Raw genomic sequence first — 19,449 nt, 5'->3', positions numbered from 1 at the left:
AGAACCGGGTACTGTATTACATGCAGCAATCATACAGGAGAGCTCACCTGACCATCGTCACACACAGCGCTCTCCGCCCAGCCCGGGAGCAGGACAGCAGCGTAGACCGCACACAGCCACCACATCCCGGCTGCTCTCAGCAGCACATCCCGGAGGAAGAGGCCCGGACTATAGCAGCTCCCCCGTCACCGCACGTCACGTTCTTCCAGCTTGCCCGCGTGTCTGCCAATCAGTGAGCACCCATTACAAGTCACCGCCTATCAGACACCCCTGAGCCCTGACTCCGCCCCCAGCGTCAATCACAGCCACTTACGTTGTGTTTTCTTTCACGAGACACGTTTCTCCCTCACTGGGCATATGTGTGTGTAACTAGTATGGTGCATTGCTGGCCCATAAGGGGGAAATGTACTAAGCCTTGGGTAGAGATAAAAAGGAGAGATAAAGAACCACCCAATCATCTTATAACTGTAACTTTAGAGGCTGTGTTTAAAAAATGATAGGAGATGATTGGTAGCTTCTTTGGGGTCTATGGTCCGTATTCAATTTGAAGCGGCATTTTCGCCTCTGCCGGCGAAATCCCATTTTCGCCTACATCGCCAGTTTGGAGGCGAAGACTTTTCGTACGCGTGCCCACTATATCCCCATATTCAATTTGAAAGTAGGCGAAACCGGGAACCGGCGAAACTCGGATCGTCAAAAAAAAATGAGAATTTTCGGGAAATAATTGTAGGACCCTCCTAAAGATGTCCAGACCAGAGGGATCACTATGGGTACCCCTGTTTTTGCCTGCAAAAGAAAGTCAGGTTTTTAAATAGCCGCGGTATGTGTTTTTTTTCCCGACATTGAGGAAGTGATGCAGAAGAGCAGCTTTTTTTTTTTTTTTTAAAGTGGTCCCATCAAATTTGGGGTACTTGAAAACGGGTACTAGCATATTTTTAAGTACCTAAACGCATTTTAAAAAATTCTGCAAAAATGCACCTGCCACCGCTATTTGAAACCCCGACTTCCTTCAGGAGATAAAAATGGGGGTACCCATAGTGATCCACTATGTCTACACATCTTTAGGGGGGGGTCCCTGTAATATTTCCCGAAAATTCCCATTGTGTTTTACCTGTAAAAAAAACGGGTTAAAAGTAAAAAAAAAAAAATGACATAGCCCCCCCAAAGCCAAACCAGCCCCAGGCTTGCCAGCCAGTCCTGGTTTCTAAAAATATGGGGAACAAAATATGTAGGGTTCCACCGTATTTTAGAAACCAACACCAGGCTGCAGGGACCAGTCCTGGCTTTAAATATAGGGGGGAAAAAAAGATGTGGGGATCCCTAATATTTAAGACCAGCACCAGACCCAACCGACTGGGGTGTAATGCCACAGCCCGGACACCCAATCACCGGGGCTCCAGGTCCAAAGCATTAGCACCCCAAGTCGGTCAGCGCAATTCTAAACCCCAATTCTGCACTTTTTTCCGCCTGCTATTCATAGGCGATACTTTTTCGCCTATTACATTGCATTGACTTTCCGCCTTTCAAATTGAATACGGGGTAAAAGCCAAACAGGCGAAAATGACATCATCGGCGAACAGTTTTCGCCGAAAACTGACTTTTCGCCTCAAATTGAATACGGCCCTATATGTACTAAAGCTGGGTACACACCTAACATATGTGCAGATCGAGTGATCTGCAGATATATCTACAGATGATGATTCATACACAGTGGTGACCCTCCCTGCGGTGTCACCCGGTGCGGGGAAGGATGCTGTGCCGCACTGTCAAAAATGGTTGTGACCACGTGGAAGGGGGCATAGCCACACGGGAAACAGCGTGGCCTCAGCCCGAACCCCAATGCTTATTACTTGGGAAGGAAGTTGGAGGGGGGGGGTGCAGGAGGTCGGCTGCCTCCCTCAGTGTCAGCAGCCGAGTGCTGCACTTAATGCTACAATGCAGCATCCAGCTCCTGTCAGTGAGGGGAAGTTTGCACCTTGGTGTCCCCCCTCAGCGGGTGACATCCGGATGCGGACCGCACCCCCCTTGTGACGCCACTATTCATACACACTGAACAACGATCATCTATCTTCTGGCCTGGGGCTCCGCTGGCTGGGGGGCGCGTCTCACCCCCCTCCCGTTTCCTCTACTGCAAGTGTACAGGCGGTCGGCTGACCACCCGTACACACAGCACTATGCCTCAATATATCTGCACAGGATTTCTAGAGGGGGGTTTCCAAATGCTTGATTTTAGAGCGAGTTTGGCCAGTCCATGAAGAGGGCATCATTAACACTTAAACAGCTATAATATGTGTCATACAAAGTGCAGTGTATGTCATAATTCTGACATATACAGGGCCAGCAAACATAGTTAACTCATTAGATGTGCCAGTAGGGTAATCCAGCCTGAGCTGAATGTTTTTATTTTAAATGTGAGCATCATTCCAGAGTATTGAAGAAAATCTGGGCGTTTGGGGGAGCGGCAGAAAATCCTAGCACTGCCCTGGACATATATGTACACATTTGTTTCCTTGTGCACTGTACAGTGTATGTCATACAGTATTAATAACTTACCCTATAGATGGTCTATAGTAGTGCACCCCTAACTGCACATTTTCCAGATCTCTTGTTGGTGCAAAGGTGTAATCATTACTGGTTGTGTTAATTATTTCATAGTAAAATTGAATTATGTACTGTTATAGTGGTCATGGTGTAGGTGGGTAAGGGGCATACTTGTCTACCCTCCCGATTTGGTCGGGAGCCTCCCGAAAATCGGGTGCCGCTCCTGACCTCCCGGGAAGGCAGGCAAGTCTCCCGGCAGCTGCTGACCCCTCCTGCCCCCCACCGCAATGACAGGAAAATCCTCGGCAGCGGGGGGGCCTGTGGCGCCAAAATGACGCGATCGCGTGGCTCCACCCCTGCTCCACCCACAAACTCTTCTAGTCTGGCCGGCCCCGCCCCATTTGCTGGCCACGCCCCCCAGTCAAGCCGATCTGGCTGCTCCCTCCCGGAAGGGGCAGCCAGATAGTCGGCAAGCATGGTAAGGGGGGTTTCCAGGCAACCGGAACCCCCCCTGTGTTTGCCTATGCTGCAGATATATTGGGCATCAGCTGTGCAGAGCTGACACAATGTCGTTCACAGACATACCGCTGGTACACATGGGCCGTCGGCCCAGTGTGTACCCAGCATAAGCCTTGTAGAGCGATAAAGTGCCAACCAATTACCTCATAACTTATTTTTCAAACACAGTGGTCTATTTACTAAGCCTTGGATAGAGATAAAGTGGACGGAGATAAAGTACCAGCCAATCAGCTCCTAACTGCCCTGTCACAGGCTGTGTTGGAAAAATGACAGGAGCTGGCTGGATGTTACTAAAATCTCCATCCAAGGCTTAGTAAATAGACCTCAGTCTGTAAAGTGATAGGAGCTGATTGGTTGGTACTGTATATCCACTTTACCACTCTCCAAGGCTTAGTACATAAACCCAGGGCCGCCATCAGGGGGGGACTGCCGGGACTGGAGTCCCAAGCCCGGACACTCGGGGGCCGCCCAGCGCCCGCTGCTACCGCTCTCTTGCGACTTCCCCCCTGGCCCACTGTGGCAGACAGTGACAGGCCCAGCCATCACACAACGCTGCTGAATGAAAGAGGAACCACTGCCTATTTTGTCAGTCCCCACAATTTGTGATGGTGGCCCTGCATAGACCCCTTTATCTCTCTCTACTTTATCTCTCTCCAAAGCTTAGTACATCTGCCCCTTAGTCACAAACTCCCATACCTCCCAACTGTCCTGCTTTTGGCGGGACAGTCGCGATATTCAGTGACTGTCCTGCTGTCCCACTCACGGGTCAGTGTGTCCTGTGGTGGGGGGGAAGTTGGGGAAGATCATTATGACTGCTGCTGTGCAGAGCAGAACAGCGGGTGAATAGATGCATAGCACTGTGAGCGGAGAGCCTGGGGGCAGCCCAGCATCTCCAGGATTGCTGGGCTCGCCCCTTGAGTGATAGTGTGCTGCAATACCACGCCCCTTTACAGATAGGCCACGCCCCTCTGCAGATGTGCGCGCTGAAGTCCTAAATCTGAAATTACAAATGTTGGGAGGTATGGACTCCTAGGGTGAGAAATATTAACCATAAAAATGCGGTCAAACCTCAGATAATTGCTGTTTTCTGAGGTTTTCCATAACCCAATACTGTGTGGTTCACAGCAGCCTGCCGGCACTGCAGCCCCTATAGTAGAATTCTATGGGGCAGAGATTTGCCAGTATGCACCAAGCTCAGTAATGTTCTGCTTTCCGGAGCTTGGTGCATACCGGCACATCGTTGCCTTTAGAAGCATATGGACTCCATTACGTGCAATCCCCTGAGAGGTCTGACCCACTCGTGGCTTGCACATGCACAGTAGTACTCCTGAGTCATAAGCCTGGAAGTCTCCACAACACAAATGACAGCTCTCACTGGCAAAAGGATTTGTGGATCCCAATCAGTGTCAAACTGGAGCGTGAAGGTCCCACCAGGGGAATGCAATCACAGAGCTTCACTTAAGGTGGCCACAGACATAGCAATATTTTACCCGGATTGAGCGATTCCGACACATTGGAACGACAGATTGTGTAATATATGGCCAAATCCTGAGTAAATGGTGAGTCCCCACTCACGATGCGGTGCGCGTCCCCACTGGTCGCACATCGCATCTTCAGATCTGCCGTGCGGTAGGGCAGATCTGACAATCTAGGAGGCGATGCACTGTCAAAGTCTGACTGCATGAGAGATCGTATGAAGATTGGACACCAAATCGTGTGCAGATTGTGTGCAGAGCTGCCGGGGAGAGTTTCAAGGGAAATCGTACACAAATCGTACACATCGGCTGATCATGTGCAGATCGCCATGTGTGTGGGCACCTTTATACTAGGCATACACTATACAAAAAAAAAAACCCATACAACTTACCTGAATCCCTGCTCCTGCTGGTCCCGCAGCTGTCTGCTCCTCCCGGTCTGCTCTGCACTATGGGAGAGACGTTTTGACAGTCTTCTGTCTGCGAGGTCTCTGTTGCCGCTGACCGACGACTTCAAATAATTTCATGGTGAGGGCGCTGTGAGCCGGTCTTACGTGCCTCCCCCGCTCTGTAGTGTGCGCCTGATCTTCCATCAATGTGATGCCTGCTGCCACGGACTCTGGACTTTTAGCGGAGCATCTCCTCTTGCTGTGTGGGCGCTCTGCGATGGGCCTTGCTGCCTCCCCTGCTGTGTTTCTACCTGTCAGGGACTCTCTGGTGGCTCTGGAACAGTTTCGGTATTTTTGTCTCTCCCTCTGTTCTTGTGCCTGCTGATTCGCCCTCCTGCTGAACCATATCTGCTCCCGCTGTTCTGTGGCTGTCACTGGGGATTGGTGGGACTGCTGCAGTCCTTGGCGTTCTCTGTTGTGGGTTCCCTCTCCCTTACTTCCAGTGAACAGCACGCCTGGCAGGCGCCTTCTGGGACTTACCTCTGCCCCTGGCCTGTTTGCAACTGCCTTTCATCCCCCTTTTGGTGACTACTGCTCGCAGTTTATTGTACCTTCTGCCTGTACCGGCTTGTGACTTCCAGTGCTGCTCTACCTGCTATTGCTCCTAGCCCTCAGGTGCGATTTCTGGATTGGTTGCTTCTACTAATCTCCCTCCCAGTTTATCTCCCTGTTAACATAATTTTCCCCACCTCCCTATTGTGTCTCGCCTTTACCTCCACATCAAGCCTTCCTCCCCCCATTCTATTTTCCCTCTACCTTTTTCTTTACAGATGCCCTTTAATTTTTTGGACTCTCGGTGGCCAATAGCTCCTCCAACCCTGTTTCCTATGGAGCTACTAGTGTTCACTCTAGGTCCGACGCTGATCAGGGTGTCGGACCTAGAGCAAGGGCACATCGCGCAAGCCCAAAAAGGGGCGTGACCAATGAAAGGGGACGTGTCTTTAAAACTTACGGACTTGTCGGGCTGCCCCTAAGTGCTGCTGTCTATGTGAATGGATGCTGGGTACATGCGCCCCGCTAAAACATATTCAGTCTCCTTCTCCTGTTCCTGCAACACCTTTACTGACCCACAGGTTTAATTAATCATACATAGCTATATAGGCTGACCTGTCACACTTATATTTACTGAGAGTATAGGCCTTTTACTGCTGAATTCTTTGCTACGCTACATATAATTGTTTGTCACTGTGTACTCACCCTTGTTATTCCTGTTTGGGAATTTGAGCCTAATTCAGAGATTTACGCAATGCCAATATTTACGCATATAGAGGGATTTTTAGCCATTGCGCATGTTTGAAAGCTGCACTGTACACGCCCAGCGATTAGTTTGCAATTATGCTCGAACAGAGGATTCAGTCACAAAGTGAGTGACAGGTAGTCAGCGTTTGGGGGAGGTAATGGGGGGTGGCTAGGTAAACGCAGGCGTGCCAGGATCGTTTAAATTCAGTTTCATTGGCATGCATAAATTAGCCATTGCGATCGTTCGCAGCATGAGAGCGCGTGAAGAGAGATGCAGTGTTTGAGACAGGTCAGACTTCGCTCAGAAACTGCGTGGCTGCCAGATCTACATCAATATTTCTGACGTTTAAGCTAATGCACGTCGTTGGGCAGCAGTGGGCGTCCCTATGCTCGGAGAGGGTTAGGAAGGCATTAGCATATTTTCGCTAATACAATCCATAAGAGGTCGCAGTTGCGATTGCATTAGCTTAAATCTTGGAATCAGGCAATTTGTTTATTACTGCATCACTGCTGCCATCTAGAGGATATGTTTATTAATTACCATGTCATCATAACTTTTCTGTCTTTCTGGAATCTTTATCATATTACCCTGTTTCAGAATTTTTTTTACATTTTTATTATACTCTAATCCTGATTATGTAACTCTTTGTAAATTAGGATTGTACCCCCTGCACTTTATTTTGAGAGTAGTCTCTACTTCTTGACGATGACCTTTCCACCCATTCCCCTTGGGTGTACTAGTGTTTCGGAAGACCAGCTGCTACTGTAGAAGGTGTTGCAGATTCTAAGCTGCGGGTTGTGGCCTGACAAAATGGAAGATCTTGAGAATAGATGGCAGACCTGCTGATTTTGAAGCCGCCAGAGTAGCTATAATTTTATCCAACTCTGCTTCAAAAAGTATCTTTCCACAGAAAGCGCCCTCTTTGATCCTGTATCAGCTTTCCAGGATCTTAACCAAAAGGGCCCTGTGTGCCACTATTGAAGCTGCTGATGCTTTAGAAGCTAAAATTCCAGCATCTACCGCAGCTCCTCCCAGATAGGAAGCCGCTTTCCATATGTGGGAGATATACATCATGTGTTCTCTGGTAGCATCTGGAGAGTCTTCCAATGCCCCCGTCCATTCTTCAACAGCTTTGGCTACCCAGGCTCCAGCCATAGCTGGACAAGTAACAACTCCAGATGATGAAAATATTGCCTTAAGACATGCTTAAATTTTTTTATCTGTGGAATCCTTCAGAGAACATGCTGATGGAATAGGCAATGTAACAATTCTGATTAAATGCGTTACATGAGCATCCACAGTAGGAGGTACCTCCCGCTCAGTACATCAGTACATACAGAAGCTGGGAAAGGTTACAATGATATTATTCTTTTATTCACATAAAATTGTTTATCCGGGGTACCCCATGCCTCATCCATAAGTTCAGTGAGCTGTTCAAATACAGGAAACTCAGTTTTGACCACCTTCCGGTGGTGATTAAACATTGGAGCCTTCTTACTATGAGCTGCTTCATCATCCTGAATATCTAGGACTGATTTAACCTCCCTTACCAAAGAAGGAACATTCACTGTGGATGGATGGTCCTCCTCCCCAGAGCTAGAACCTGGAGAGGAACCCTGCGCATCATCTGATTCCTCTGATAATGCATCTGAATCCATATGTTGAGCAGACTGATAAAAGATAACTCTCACTTAGGCGCTTTAGTAACTACTGGTCTGCTTTCAACATTAGATGGTGCCATACTCTGACTAGATGGCCATAAACATTCTTCCAGGAAGGATGCATAGGAGGTGCAAACATAGCATGCTGTGGACACTCCATCCAAGGAGGCATCATGGGAGCTGCCATACGATCCACAAACTGCTTCATTACCTGGGACAAAGAGGATACCCAAGATGGCTCTTGTCCAGAGACAGGTAAACTGGACTGGTGAGGTGGCTCTTTATAACAGACAACACACAAACCATCCTTTACGGCCTTAAGTTTACACATAGGTCATACATGATTTACATGAAACCAGCACAGGGAGCTCCCCCTCCTGTTTCCCTTTATCTTTAGACATGTTCATAAAGATAATAAATGTAATGCTATGTGACAGTCTTCACAAAATCTCAAATGAATGCGAAGTACTCAAAGAAAAACCTCCACCCCAAAGGATGGAGAGAAAAAATAGTGATCCTTATAATTGACCGACAGAAATAAAAGACAGTATCAATAGCAGCTAGCAAACAGTCACATACAATGCATATGTTATATAATTACAATGGACTCTAAATCAACTACACAAACACCAGGAACGGTAGGATATAGAGCCCTGTATACCTTAACCACGGGAGAGGTATACAAGGAGACTGACCCAAACCCTCCTGAGACCAACAGCTACAGCAGCGCACTGATAGTGGGCCGTGAGCATCTCATATACATGTGGAGGGTAGACAGAGCAACCCAGAGGCGCGAAAGCTTTCGTAGGGACTGCGTCTTGGTTGGGGAGGAGCTGTCGGGGGAGCACCTACCTCCCCTAAGCTGCACCAACCAGCCGGGTACAATGGCCTCGTGACAGCAGAAGCATCTGCTGACGATCCCCGGCGTCAGACGATAAGGCCCCTGTGGTCTAGTGAAGATGCGGACAATCCCGGGCCCTGACTGCAGTGGCTTCTGGTGTGTCTCTGACACCAGAAGCAAGGACTGCTGCCCGCGATTCCCCGCAAGCGAGGAACCGCCTTACCTGACATCTCCGTGCGTCCGGTCGCAGTCCGAGTCACAGCATTGCTGCCAGGAAGCTCAGCTGCGACCTGCCGGAATCACCAGTCAAGTTACTGGTGTTGCGGCCCGGTGGAGGTAGGTGGAGTGGCCGTACATGCGTCTTAATTCATACTCTTAGTACTGCCAACCCAAAAACACAGAAATAAAACATAAAATAAAAGCTTAGGACTGCCTGAGCAGTCCCCTGTTACAAAGGTGCGTCTTGATCCTGCCGCACCAAATGAACAACTAAAGGCCTATGGCTAGGGGCGGGGTATATATGGAGGAGGACCCGAGGCATCCTGGGAGCTGAAGCTTTAACTGTTTGGTGCCTGGATCTCTCCAACCATAATATCCCCATGGTATCCCTGTGGATCCCTATGGACCCTGAAGAAGAAAAATAGGTGCAGGGTGTGCGCTATGGGCCCCCCTGGAGCCAGAGGCCTGTGTGCATCCTGCACCCAGTAGCGTCTCCAGGCACGGGCAAGCCGTTCCGTCGCCCGGAGGGCCACTGTATCCGGAGGGCGCAGGAAACGCCCACCACCCGCCCGGAGGTAGAGGAAATATTTAAGCTAAGGGGAAGGGAGCGGAGGAGGGAAGGGGCGGCAACTCCATACGGCGTTGGGCGCAGCGCAGCCTTGCGCCGGCCCTGCCTGCACCTATTATACATATGCTCCTGGCTCTTTCATTCCTGGGATGATTGTCTTCTTGGTTTAACTAAATGTTTTTCTTCATTTCCACCATCCATGTCCGTCCCAATGGTAAATTGTTGGTTCTTTGCATTAGTTATGGTTACTAGAACACATTTTGGGTTTGACAGCATTAATGTATCTTGCTCATGTTAAGAGAGGACAGAGGGCCTGATTCAGAGCCGAACGCTCTGACCAGAGCGCTCGCTCTGAATCAGGGCCCTCCTCCCTAAAAATGGAGCGGCCTCTTGGACGCTCGCATAGCTGTGGGTTACCACCCACAGCTTATGCGAGCGTCCATGATGATGGTCGCGATGGTCAAGACCATCACGACCATCGGGCTTGCGACGAGACGCTGCGGTAGGGTCTCGCTGCCGCAAGCCCTGGAGTGATTTTGGCTCTATCAGAGCCAAAATCACTCCTACTGACATCACTACTGATGTCAGTGGGGCCGGACCCAGATGGTAGGCGTTCCCATGGGAACGCCTCCGTCTGGCAGCCACGCCCCCGGCACACCCACCAAAGGGGGCGTGCTGTCAGTCACCATCGACAGCACGCCCCCTTTGGTGCGAGACCCGAGCGACGTATTCCTCTCTCTCCGTCGTGTGCATGAGCATTCGGGCACCATCGACCTGCTTGCGAGCGTCCTTCGCTCGCGAGCGAGTCTGAATCAGGCCCAGAATTTCAAGAGTATCCTGAAAGACAAGATTCAGAAGCCACCATTATACCAGGTGGACTAGTTTTGAGCGCTGCGCCTCCTTGGAGCTGTCACCTCCTGAGCCGATCGTGCTGACCTGTATCGATGAACAGGAAATTTTGGGGACTCCAGAATATCCTTGCTAGTCAGACTTAGTTAAAATATCAGCACTTGGTAATATATCAGCACTATCAAAGGGCTCGATTCAATTGAACGTGAATTAAATAGCGCTGGGAGGGAGCTCCCCGAGCTATTCAATTCAGCGCGCTTTTAAGGATTTCTTCTTGCACCACTCCAGGGATGCGAGCAGAAATCCGACAAAAGTACAGGCGCAATGCTGTTTTTTGACCTTAGTGTGGCGGAAACAGCATTGCGCCGAGCAGTGTAGTCAGAGAATGCCCGTTCTTGCGTCTAAATTCGCTGTTTAAGGAACAAGGGGCAGGAGAACGGACATCCTCCCGGCGCTATTTAATCGAGCCCAAATATACTATACAATTACTAAAGGACTGTGGGCCTGATTCAGACACGCTCGCGAGCGCCGAGCGCTCGCAAGCGGTTCGATGTTGCCCAAGTGCGCATGCGCACGACGGAGGCGGATCCGTCGTGCGCATGTGCGAGACCCGAATAACGACGTCCTTATGGGTCTCGCACCAAAGGGGGCGTGCTGTCGATGGTGATTGACAGCACGCCCCCTTTGGTGGGTGTGCTGGGGGCGTGGCTGCCCAGACGGAGGCGTTCCCATGGGAACGCCTACCGTCTGGGGCCGGCCCCACTGACATCACTAGTGATATCAGTGGGAGTACTTTTGGCTTTGATAGAGCCAAAAGCACTCCAGGGCTTGCGGCAGCGAGACCCTACCGCAAGCCCGATGGTCACGATGGTCTTGACCATCGCGACCATCATTTTGGCCGCTCGCTACACCCACAGCTATGCGAGCGGCCAGGAGGCCGCTCCAAAAAGGAGGAGGGACGGTCCTGATTCAGAGCGAGCGCTCTGTCAGAGTGTCCGGCTCTGAATCAGGGCCTGTGTAACTTGAAGAAACAGTAGCTCATTAAATCAGCATTTGGTTTACAATATAACTAAGTCCTATGTTAGTATATTCATTTTGACATAAATAAAATTTTTGCTATAAAAAATATCTGTTACCTGGACAGTATTCTGTTGCAATGACTCAGATCATTTGTTAGATGCCTCCCTCCCACTTTCAATTTCTCAAGAGAGACAGGGAAGACATAATTTATGTTTACAGAAATACTATAATGTAAAATGATAGGAAAGAGTAAAGAGTGCTTTTGAGAGGCATATGATACATTAGAATACTTAGCTACTCTTACAGTATTTACCGGAGATTCCTGAAATTCAATGAAATCTTCTGCATCTTGGAGGAGTAGAAACCGGCTCCTGACCCGTCCACTTCCCCAGTAAAGTGGGTGGTTCAGGCACTTGATGATGTCATTTGAACTGAATTGCTTCATTGCGACTACATTCCCCACCCCCACTGTATAATGCAGAGAATCATGGAATTGAGTGAGACGGGAGCGGGGCCATGATGATGTGAACCCCACCATGCTGACCCCTATACCTCCTTCCTGGACGGCAACCCCCAGGATACTCCCAAAACAAGTATGTGATGAAATATCCACCACAGGAGACCAGCATTAGGAAACTGAGGGCCTGATTCAGAGCCGCTCGTAAGCGGCCGCTCGTTCGTTCTGAGCGATGTTCGCACATCTGCGCATGCGTATGGGTTTTAGTACGCATGCGCGAACCAGTCAGTGCGGTCAAAAATCGTGTGCTCGCAAAATAGCGAATGTCTGCTAATTTGAGTGACAGAGTGAGGCGTTTGTGGGTGGTAACAGGGGAAGGTGCTTGGAAACGGGGAGTGGAGATCCGAACGCAGGCGTGCCAAACGGTCAAAACGGGCGTTTAATGGGTGTGCATAATTAACAAAGCAGCGTCATCGACCACGTCAGTTGGGTGTCTTTTAGCCAGAACTGCTCGCATTATTGCGGTAGGAAAATGCAACTACAAGAATAGCGAGCAGTTCATACGCCTTTCGATGTACTCAATTAATCTAATAAATAGCGGAGATGACGTATGATGCGAGCGGTCAGGGGGCGTTTTTAACAAAAAAAAGTCTGCATGTTTTGTTCACTCGTTCAGACATAGAGGCGTCAACAGACCGCAAAGAGCGAACGGTCAATTTAAATAGCCAGCCCCTTTTTCTGGACGAGCGAGCGCAAATAGCGTCCGGCTCTGAATCAGGCCCTGAGCCCACAACATCGGCACTGGAGTCTGTGGAACAGAAGGATGAGCGGTCATACGTGTCTGCTGTTCATGGACGTGCAGTCAGGGGGCGGCAGAGCCTCCCCTATCATTAATGATTAAAATAATATAAATAAGATACTTATGACACAGTTTCTGGGTCAAAAGTATCTGCTTTATATTATTCCAATCATTTACGGTGTAAAGTTTGTTTGGGAGGCTCCGTTAGCGGTGCCTCCTGCTGAGTATAGTAAAAGAGATGCAGCGGGGGCGGGGCCAAGCCATGGGCAGTAAAAGCCCATTGAAAAAATCAGAAGAAGCGGCACCTATAGAAATGCCTTAATGACAGGGACGTGTTTCCAGCCCACAAAGCCCACCCCTGTCACTGAAGCAGATGTGATTGGGCAGCATCACACCCAGCACTGAAAGTGACTGTATCTGGCTGTCACTGTGAGTGCTGTACTGATACTCTGTGGTAGAGTGTCTGCAGGGCAGGCACAGGCCTCAGCGGCATTGGTAGCGGCCGCACATTAGCTGTGGCGACGAAAGTAGTGAACATTGGCGTGGCGAGGATGGCAGTAGCGGGCATAACCAATGGTGCCACCGGTAGCAGGGCATCAGCGGCAGCGGTAGTAGCACTAATCATTGGTGGCCACAGCTTGAATTATGGCATAGATTATGGCTTCCTGGAGGATCCAGTGCCTGTCAGCCATTAGGGCAGAGTTTGACCCATTTAAAAAATGGTGCAGCAGAGCCATTTTTGAAATCCAAGATGGCCACCGCAAGCCAATCATGGCTCACTACGTCATCACCCCCCCCCCTTCCAGGTAGGCTTATAGAAGCCAGCACGAGACAGCTCCTGAAGATAAAAGACGACGGAAGCCCTGGAGAGGCGGCAGCCATGCAAAAGAGCTTAAAGGCCGCCACCCCCAGGTGAAGACGTTGCAAGCCCTGTGGAGGCGGCGCCCCCAGGTGAAGATGCTGTGTAATAAACTTATTTTAATATTTTCTTTACAGGCAGACTACAGGTGCCAGCGGGCCCTTAATGTCCGGGCATGTAGGCACTTGTGGTTCTCCAAATGCCGACATGCTGGGGCAGGCTTGCTGGAACCTTTAGGCTGCCTGTAAAGTACAATATTATTATACTATGAACCCCTCACCCGCCACCAGGGGTGTGGGGCATAGCACTGGTTGTTGTTCAAGAGGGGGGACTCAATTAAAACATTTTTGGGATCCCCACTTTACGAGGAAAACTAGCACTAGGCTGACTAGTTTATAGGTGGTTAATGTGATGGCAGGGGGAACCCCACACTAAGCGTACCCCTGCTATGGCATTATCCCCTGGCTGGTTCAGCGTGGTGCTGGTTACTGTTAAATAAGGGGAACCCAGGGGATAAAGTGGGCCGGAATGTCAGTTTCACCTCAGCTTGTCCATCTTTCCCAGCCACAGCAGCTAAGTACAGACAGCTGCGGCTGCCTGATTAAAAGGACACTGCAGGCTTATGTCTGGCTGTCTCTTCTCTGCCCGCCCATCTTGCCCGTGACCAACGCTATAGTGCACTATGGACTCACTTTTAAAAAAGGGACCGGGTCCCCGGGGCCACGCTGTGCTGTGGCCGGAACCTGACACCCTGTCAGGGATTGGCTGCTGCACAGCGCATCCCTGGAGACTCAGCCCAGCCGCTCAGCAGAGAGAGATACTGGACAGCGCTCCTGTCATTCAAATAGGTGCCGGTCGTGAGCCAATTTTTAGTTCGCAGACTGGCAGCTGCTGCTGATTGGCATGCAACTGGTGCCAGATTTGACTGATAGCGGCGCTAGGCCTAAGTGCCGATGCAGCAGTGGGTTCCTGCTGATGCAGGTGAGGGGGGGCCCGGCCTGAGAGTGCATTGCACTAGGTAAGAGGCTGCTGGGGAGGGGGGCATAATGTTAAAGGGGCATTACTGTTTGGCATAATGTAGGGAGGGAAACAAAGTATAAGGGGCATTACTGTGTGATATAATGTAGGGGGAAGCATAATGTATAAGGGACATTACTGTGTGGCATAATGTAGGGTAGGAAACAAAGTATAAGGGGCATTACTGTGTGACAATGTAGGGGGAAAAATAATGTATAAAGGGGCATTACTGTGTGGCATAATGTAGGGGGGGGAGCATAATGTATAAGGGACATTACTGTGTGGCATTATGTAGGGGGGGAAGCATAATGTATAAGGGACATTACTGTGTGGCATAATGTAGGGTAGGAAACAAAGTATAAGGGGCATTACTGTGATGCCCCTTATACTTTGGAATGTCAGGACTTTCTCAAGACTGGAGACTTAGGGCCTGATTCAGACCCGCTCGTAAGCGGCAGTACGCTCGTTCGACGAACGAGCGAGAAAATGTAAATTCAAGCGCTCGCTCGTAAGTTCGCTCGTAGCTAATCTTCCGCCCCAAAGTCTCCCAACCCCTCCTCTAGCTAACGAACGAGCAAAATTGCGACCGTCCATCTCCAAATTTGGTTGCAGAGAACGCTCGCACAAGTCCAAACCGGAAGTGGGCCTGTCAGATTTCGATTACCTGCTCGTTCATTCTGCATACATACTTTAATCGTTTCATGCCAATCAATATATTAATTAGCTTAATTGCTCTTCACATGTTTGCAATCTGTTATTTTTTTCATTTTCAATAAACTTTATTCTTTTCCGTGTGTCATTTTTCCCACAGAATACGTACGGTTTCAACAATGTTTAACTTTATAAAAAATACATGTTTGAACCAATGATCCTATTGTTTTCATGTGTTTGTGATAGGCATAATTTAGTTTTTTCATTTCTTTATTTAAATTACCTTACGAATGTCACTGCATCAAGCCTATCATAACTCACATTATATTTTTTAGGCTGGAGGACACATGACTCATACAATAACCAATAGAATGGTTCCTGTTAATTTACCAACTACATTAGCCAATCAAATTTTTCCTCTGGCCTTTATTAAAACTGTTTGTTGTAAAAAAAAACATTGCCATCATGAGAGCCTCCGCGTTTACCAGGCGGGAGCTTTTAGTCCTAACGGAGGTGATGGACCGGCGGATCACCAGCCAGCCTCCCCCCCATCAGCAACCGCCAGAAGCGATCCGCCTATACGGAGGTTCGCCGCCTGCGCTCCTTCGGCTCATGCCGACAGATCGGGCAGCTTGAGCGCAGGTGGTCGGATCTGCGCCGCCGCACGCCACGCTTGCTGGCCTGTTTTCGGCAGTGGATAGCTGAAAGTAAGTATTTGTTTGTTTATTTTCCTTTCTTTTTTTGCGGCCCTATCACTATAGCCCTGTTGGTATTTTTTGGCCCTATCTGCGTGTGCATGTTTTCACTATAGCCCTGTTGGTATTTTTTGGCCCTAGCTGCGTGTGCATGTTTTCAGTATAGCCCTGTTGTTATTTTTTGGACAGGCCTGCGTGTGCATGTTTTCAGTATAGCCCTGTTGTTATTTTTTGGACAGGCCTGCGTGTGCATGTTTTCAGTATAGCCCTGTTGATAGTTTTTGGACAGGCCTGCGTGTGCATGTTTTCAGTATAGCCCTGTTGTTATTTTTTGGACAGGCCTGCGTGTGCATGTTTTCAGTATAGCCCTGTTGTTATTTTTTGGACAGGCCTGCGTGTGCATGTTTTCAGTATAGCCCTGTTGGTAGTTTTTGGACATTTGTGTAGTTGTTAATTTGGGGTCAAATCCCCCACCCCAAAAAAAATACTAAACATTTTTCTCAACTCATTTAGGGGCTGAACGCAGAATCCGCCATCACCGCAGGCACAGACGCTGGGCTCAGCTCCTCAGTCCTACGCAAAGCCCAGCAGCAACTCCCCAACTTTCCCCCAATTCCCCCTCCACCCCTGACCGGCCACTACCTGAGGCCCCTCCCTCTGGAAATTTGAGCCCCCCACAAATTTCAGCCTCCACTCCACCCCCCCTTCTCTTTTCTTCACCCTCCCCTCCCCCCCCCGGCGCTTTTCATCGCCATCAAGCATTACCCCCTTTTATGTCTTAAAAAAAATTGCAGGCGGAACATCTAATTAAAGACACTGTAACCCACAGTTTCTCTCTAATAATAACTAATATCACCTGCTTACATCACCATTGGCTCGGTTGCTTTGACGTCATCTCTCTATGACGAACATGGCAGTACACAGGATCCGGGGCCACGATCCAGCGCCAGGACATCCATCCAGTATAAATAGAACCATCACAAGCACAGGTTAGTACCAGCCTTGAAGAAGAGACCATGAAGCATCTCGAAACGCATTGGAGTACCCTGTGCTAACCGGATTTCTGATGCAGCAAGGACGTATCACAACTGGAAAAGCCTAGGAGCCACGTGCAGGGGAAACCAGTGCCTCTACATGCCTTTTTTTTGTCCAACAGCTGCGGCTTCTCTTCACAGTTGGCGGTAGGAACTTATACCTTCTAATTATGTGACTCATGTTTTAAACATTGCTTTTATGACTAAGTTCTGGAGAACTCAGCCTCCTTTGATAAGGTTTTTTTTATGATTCTTTCTGGTACATTATTTCTGCCACTTTGACTGTTGTTTTCTGCTATTTGAATCCACATTTATACAGTCACCTGCTGGCTGAAAAGTGCATGTATATATCTATGTTATTTACCATGATTTATACCCTCCTGGTTTTTTATGGTTTGTTCTTATTAAATACTTTTTTATAGTTTATTGGGCTAGCGCCATTTATTTGTGACACTCCTTTTCTACCAATATTGTTAGCCATGTGAGTTCTAATTAAGGAGACTCACATTCACATCTAGGCTTGCTCTGACCCTAGAAGCGCCCACACAAGCACATTTGTAAACCCTTAACCACCTCAACTTCCTTGACCCACCATCTGTTATTTGGGCCTCTCCGTGTGCCGCGTCTCCGGCGTGTCTGGCCGGGCAGCCGATGATGAGGTCACAGGAGCAGGCTAGTAGTGAGCGGGCATAAGTGATCTTTAGCGGCTGCAGAGTGGGTTGAACCTCCGGGGTCTCTTCTATGCCACCAACGCATTTCGTGCTGTGTTACAGCACTTTTTCAAGGATGGCCTTTGTGGTGTGGTTAATCCTTTAAATAGGGTGAAAATTTTATATTTTCAAAATGACAAAATATATTTAAAAAAAGTCCCATCAGAAAAATGAAAATTAAAAATTAGATTATTTAAAATTTTTAATCTGATGGAACCTTTTTAAAATATATTTTGTCATTTTGAAATTTTTCAATAAAGGGAAATCCAGTAGACATGTGGATCCTGCTATTTTTATCACTTCCGGTCACCAATTCCATTTTTTTTTCTAATGGACAATAAAGTTTTCAACCTATTTAAAGGATTAGCCACCACCACAAAAGCCATCCGTGAAAAAGTGCCATCCTGGGGATTAAGCAGGCAAAGCAGAATGTCATCCGCGAACAAAAATATCTTGTGAGTAATATCTCCGGCCCTAGAGACCTGAATAGTCTCCGCATCCCTGATCTTCTCAGCTAGAGGCTCAACAGCTAATGCGAAAATTAATACAGAGAGAGTACACCCCTGTCGGGTGCCATTGGTAATATTAAAACATGGAGAGACAGCCATTAGCAAATATCCTAGCAGACGGAACTGTGTATAGAGCTAAGATTGAGTCCTACCACCGAACCCAAATCTCCTAAGAACAGCCTGAAGGTATCCCCAGTGTAACCTGTCGAAGGCTTTTTCCGCGTCCAAGGAAAGTAGTAACAGTGGTTCCTTAACGCGCTCACATTGTTCCATAATATGAAAAACCCAATGAGTATTATCTGGTGACTGATGGCCCATTACAAATCCTACCTGGTCTGAATTTATTAAAGATGGCAAAAATGGGCCAAGCTTCAAGGCTATCAGCTTGGCAAATTGCTTTTGTTGAACACGGACATCAAGCTATGTGCCTGTAATTCTGGACCTCAGCAGGGGATTTGCCAGGTTTGGTAAGAGCAATAATCTGCGCCTCCAGCATTTCTTTAGGAAACGCCCCCTTCTCAGTAGCCTCGTTGAACACAGATGCCATAACCGGCGCCAGTTCAGCCCTGAAAGTCTTGTAAAAATTGGATGGATATCCGTCAGGTCCAGGTGCCTTATCAATAGGCATAGAATCTACAGCCTTCCCCACCTCTTCAATGGACCAAGGAACGCCCAAGGCCATACAAGTGGCAGAATCAAGAGAAGGTAGATTAATATCCTTCAAAAAATCATTAATGACCTCAACACTAGGTAAAGTGGAATTTTGAAAATGCATTTCTTGAACTGCTACAATGTGGGCCTTTAATCTATGGAAGCAATTTAAGGCAAGTCTTCTCTTGTGTGGGGACTTAAGACCCTTGGCATTAATAGAGACAATGTTCACCATGTAGAATATTTATAAACCTGCTTAACCCAATCTGAAACATGCTGTATCTGGATTGCAGACAACCAAAAGTCATACACAACATTTTGACACCCAAACAAGAAAAAGGGGGAAAATAAAAATGATAAGCAATAAGGTAAACTGAAATGACCTCGCTTGAGGCCAGAGGTTGCTGCCTAGCCATACCAGCACAATAGGGGTTGCGTGGGGAGGATGATTCATGTCTCCCACCGCCTGTGCAGATAGTAATATACTATCATCTGTTAATAAGAACTATAAACTAAATGTTTTAACCATTGTGTAAGCAAGCTAAATTGAACTAAATTTGGCCTAGAAATGGGACTCAACTGACAATCTGACCGTAATTTAGACATTCTCAACACAACTCTGTAATAGATAATACATACCCTACAGAATAATAAAAAATTTGAATATCCATATAAAATTACATAA

General features: G+C 48.2%; 1 protein-coding gene across 2 annotated transcripts in view; it reads right to left on the bottom strand.

The window, feature by feature from the left end:
* The window catches only part of TP53I13 (tumor protein p53 inducible protein 13), a 32,497-nt gene extending 32,278 nt beyond the window's left edge, over positions 1-219 (bottom strand). For both annotated transcript variants that reach the window (XM_088477760.1, XM_088477761.1), the window contains exon 1: positions 48-219. In XM_088477760.1, coding sequence (XP_088333886.1) covers positions 48-125 — 78 coding nt within the window. In that variant the 5' untranslated portion in view covers positions 126-219. The remainder of the gene's footprint in view (positions 1-47) is intronic.
* Positions 220-19,449: the final 19,230 nt, after the last annotated feature.

Source organism: Taudactylus pleione, unplaced genomic scaffold, assembly GCF_031769625.1.
Source record: "Taudactylus pleione unplaced genomic scaffold, aTauple2 ptg000203l, whole genome shotgun sequence".
Classification (NCBI taxonomy): Eukaryota; Metazoa; Chordata; class Amphibia; order Anura; family Myobatrachidae; genus Taudactylus; species Taudactylus pleione.
This window is presented reverse-complemented; position numbering and strand designations above follow the sequence as displayed.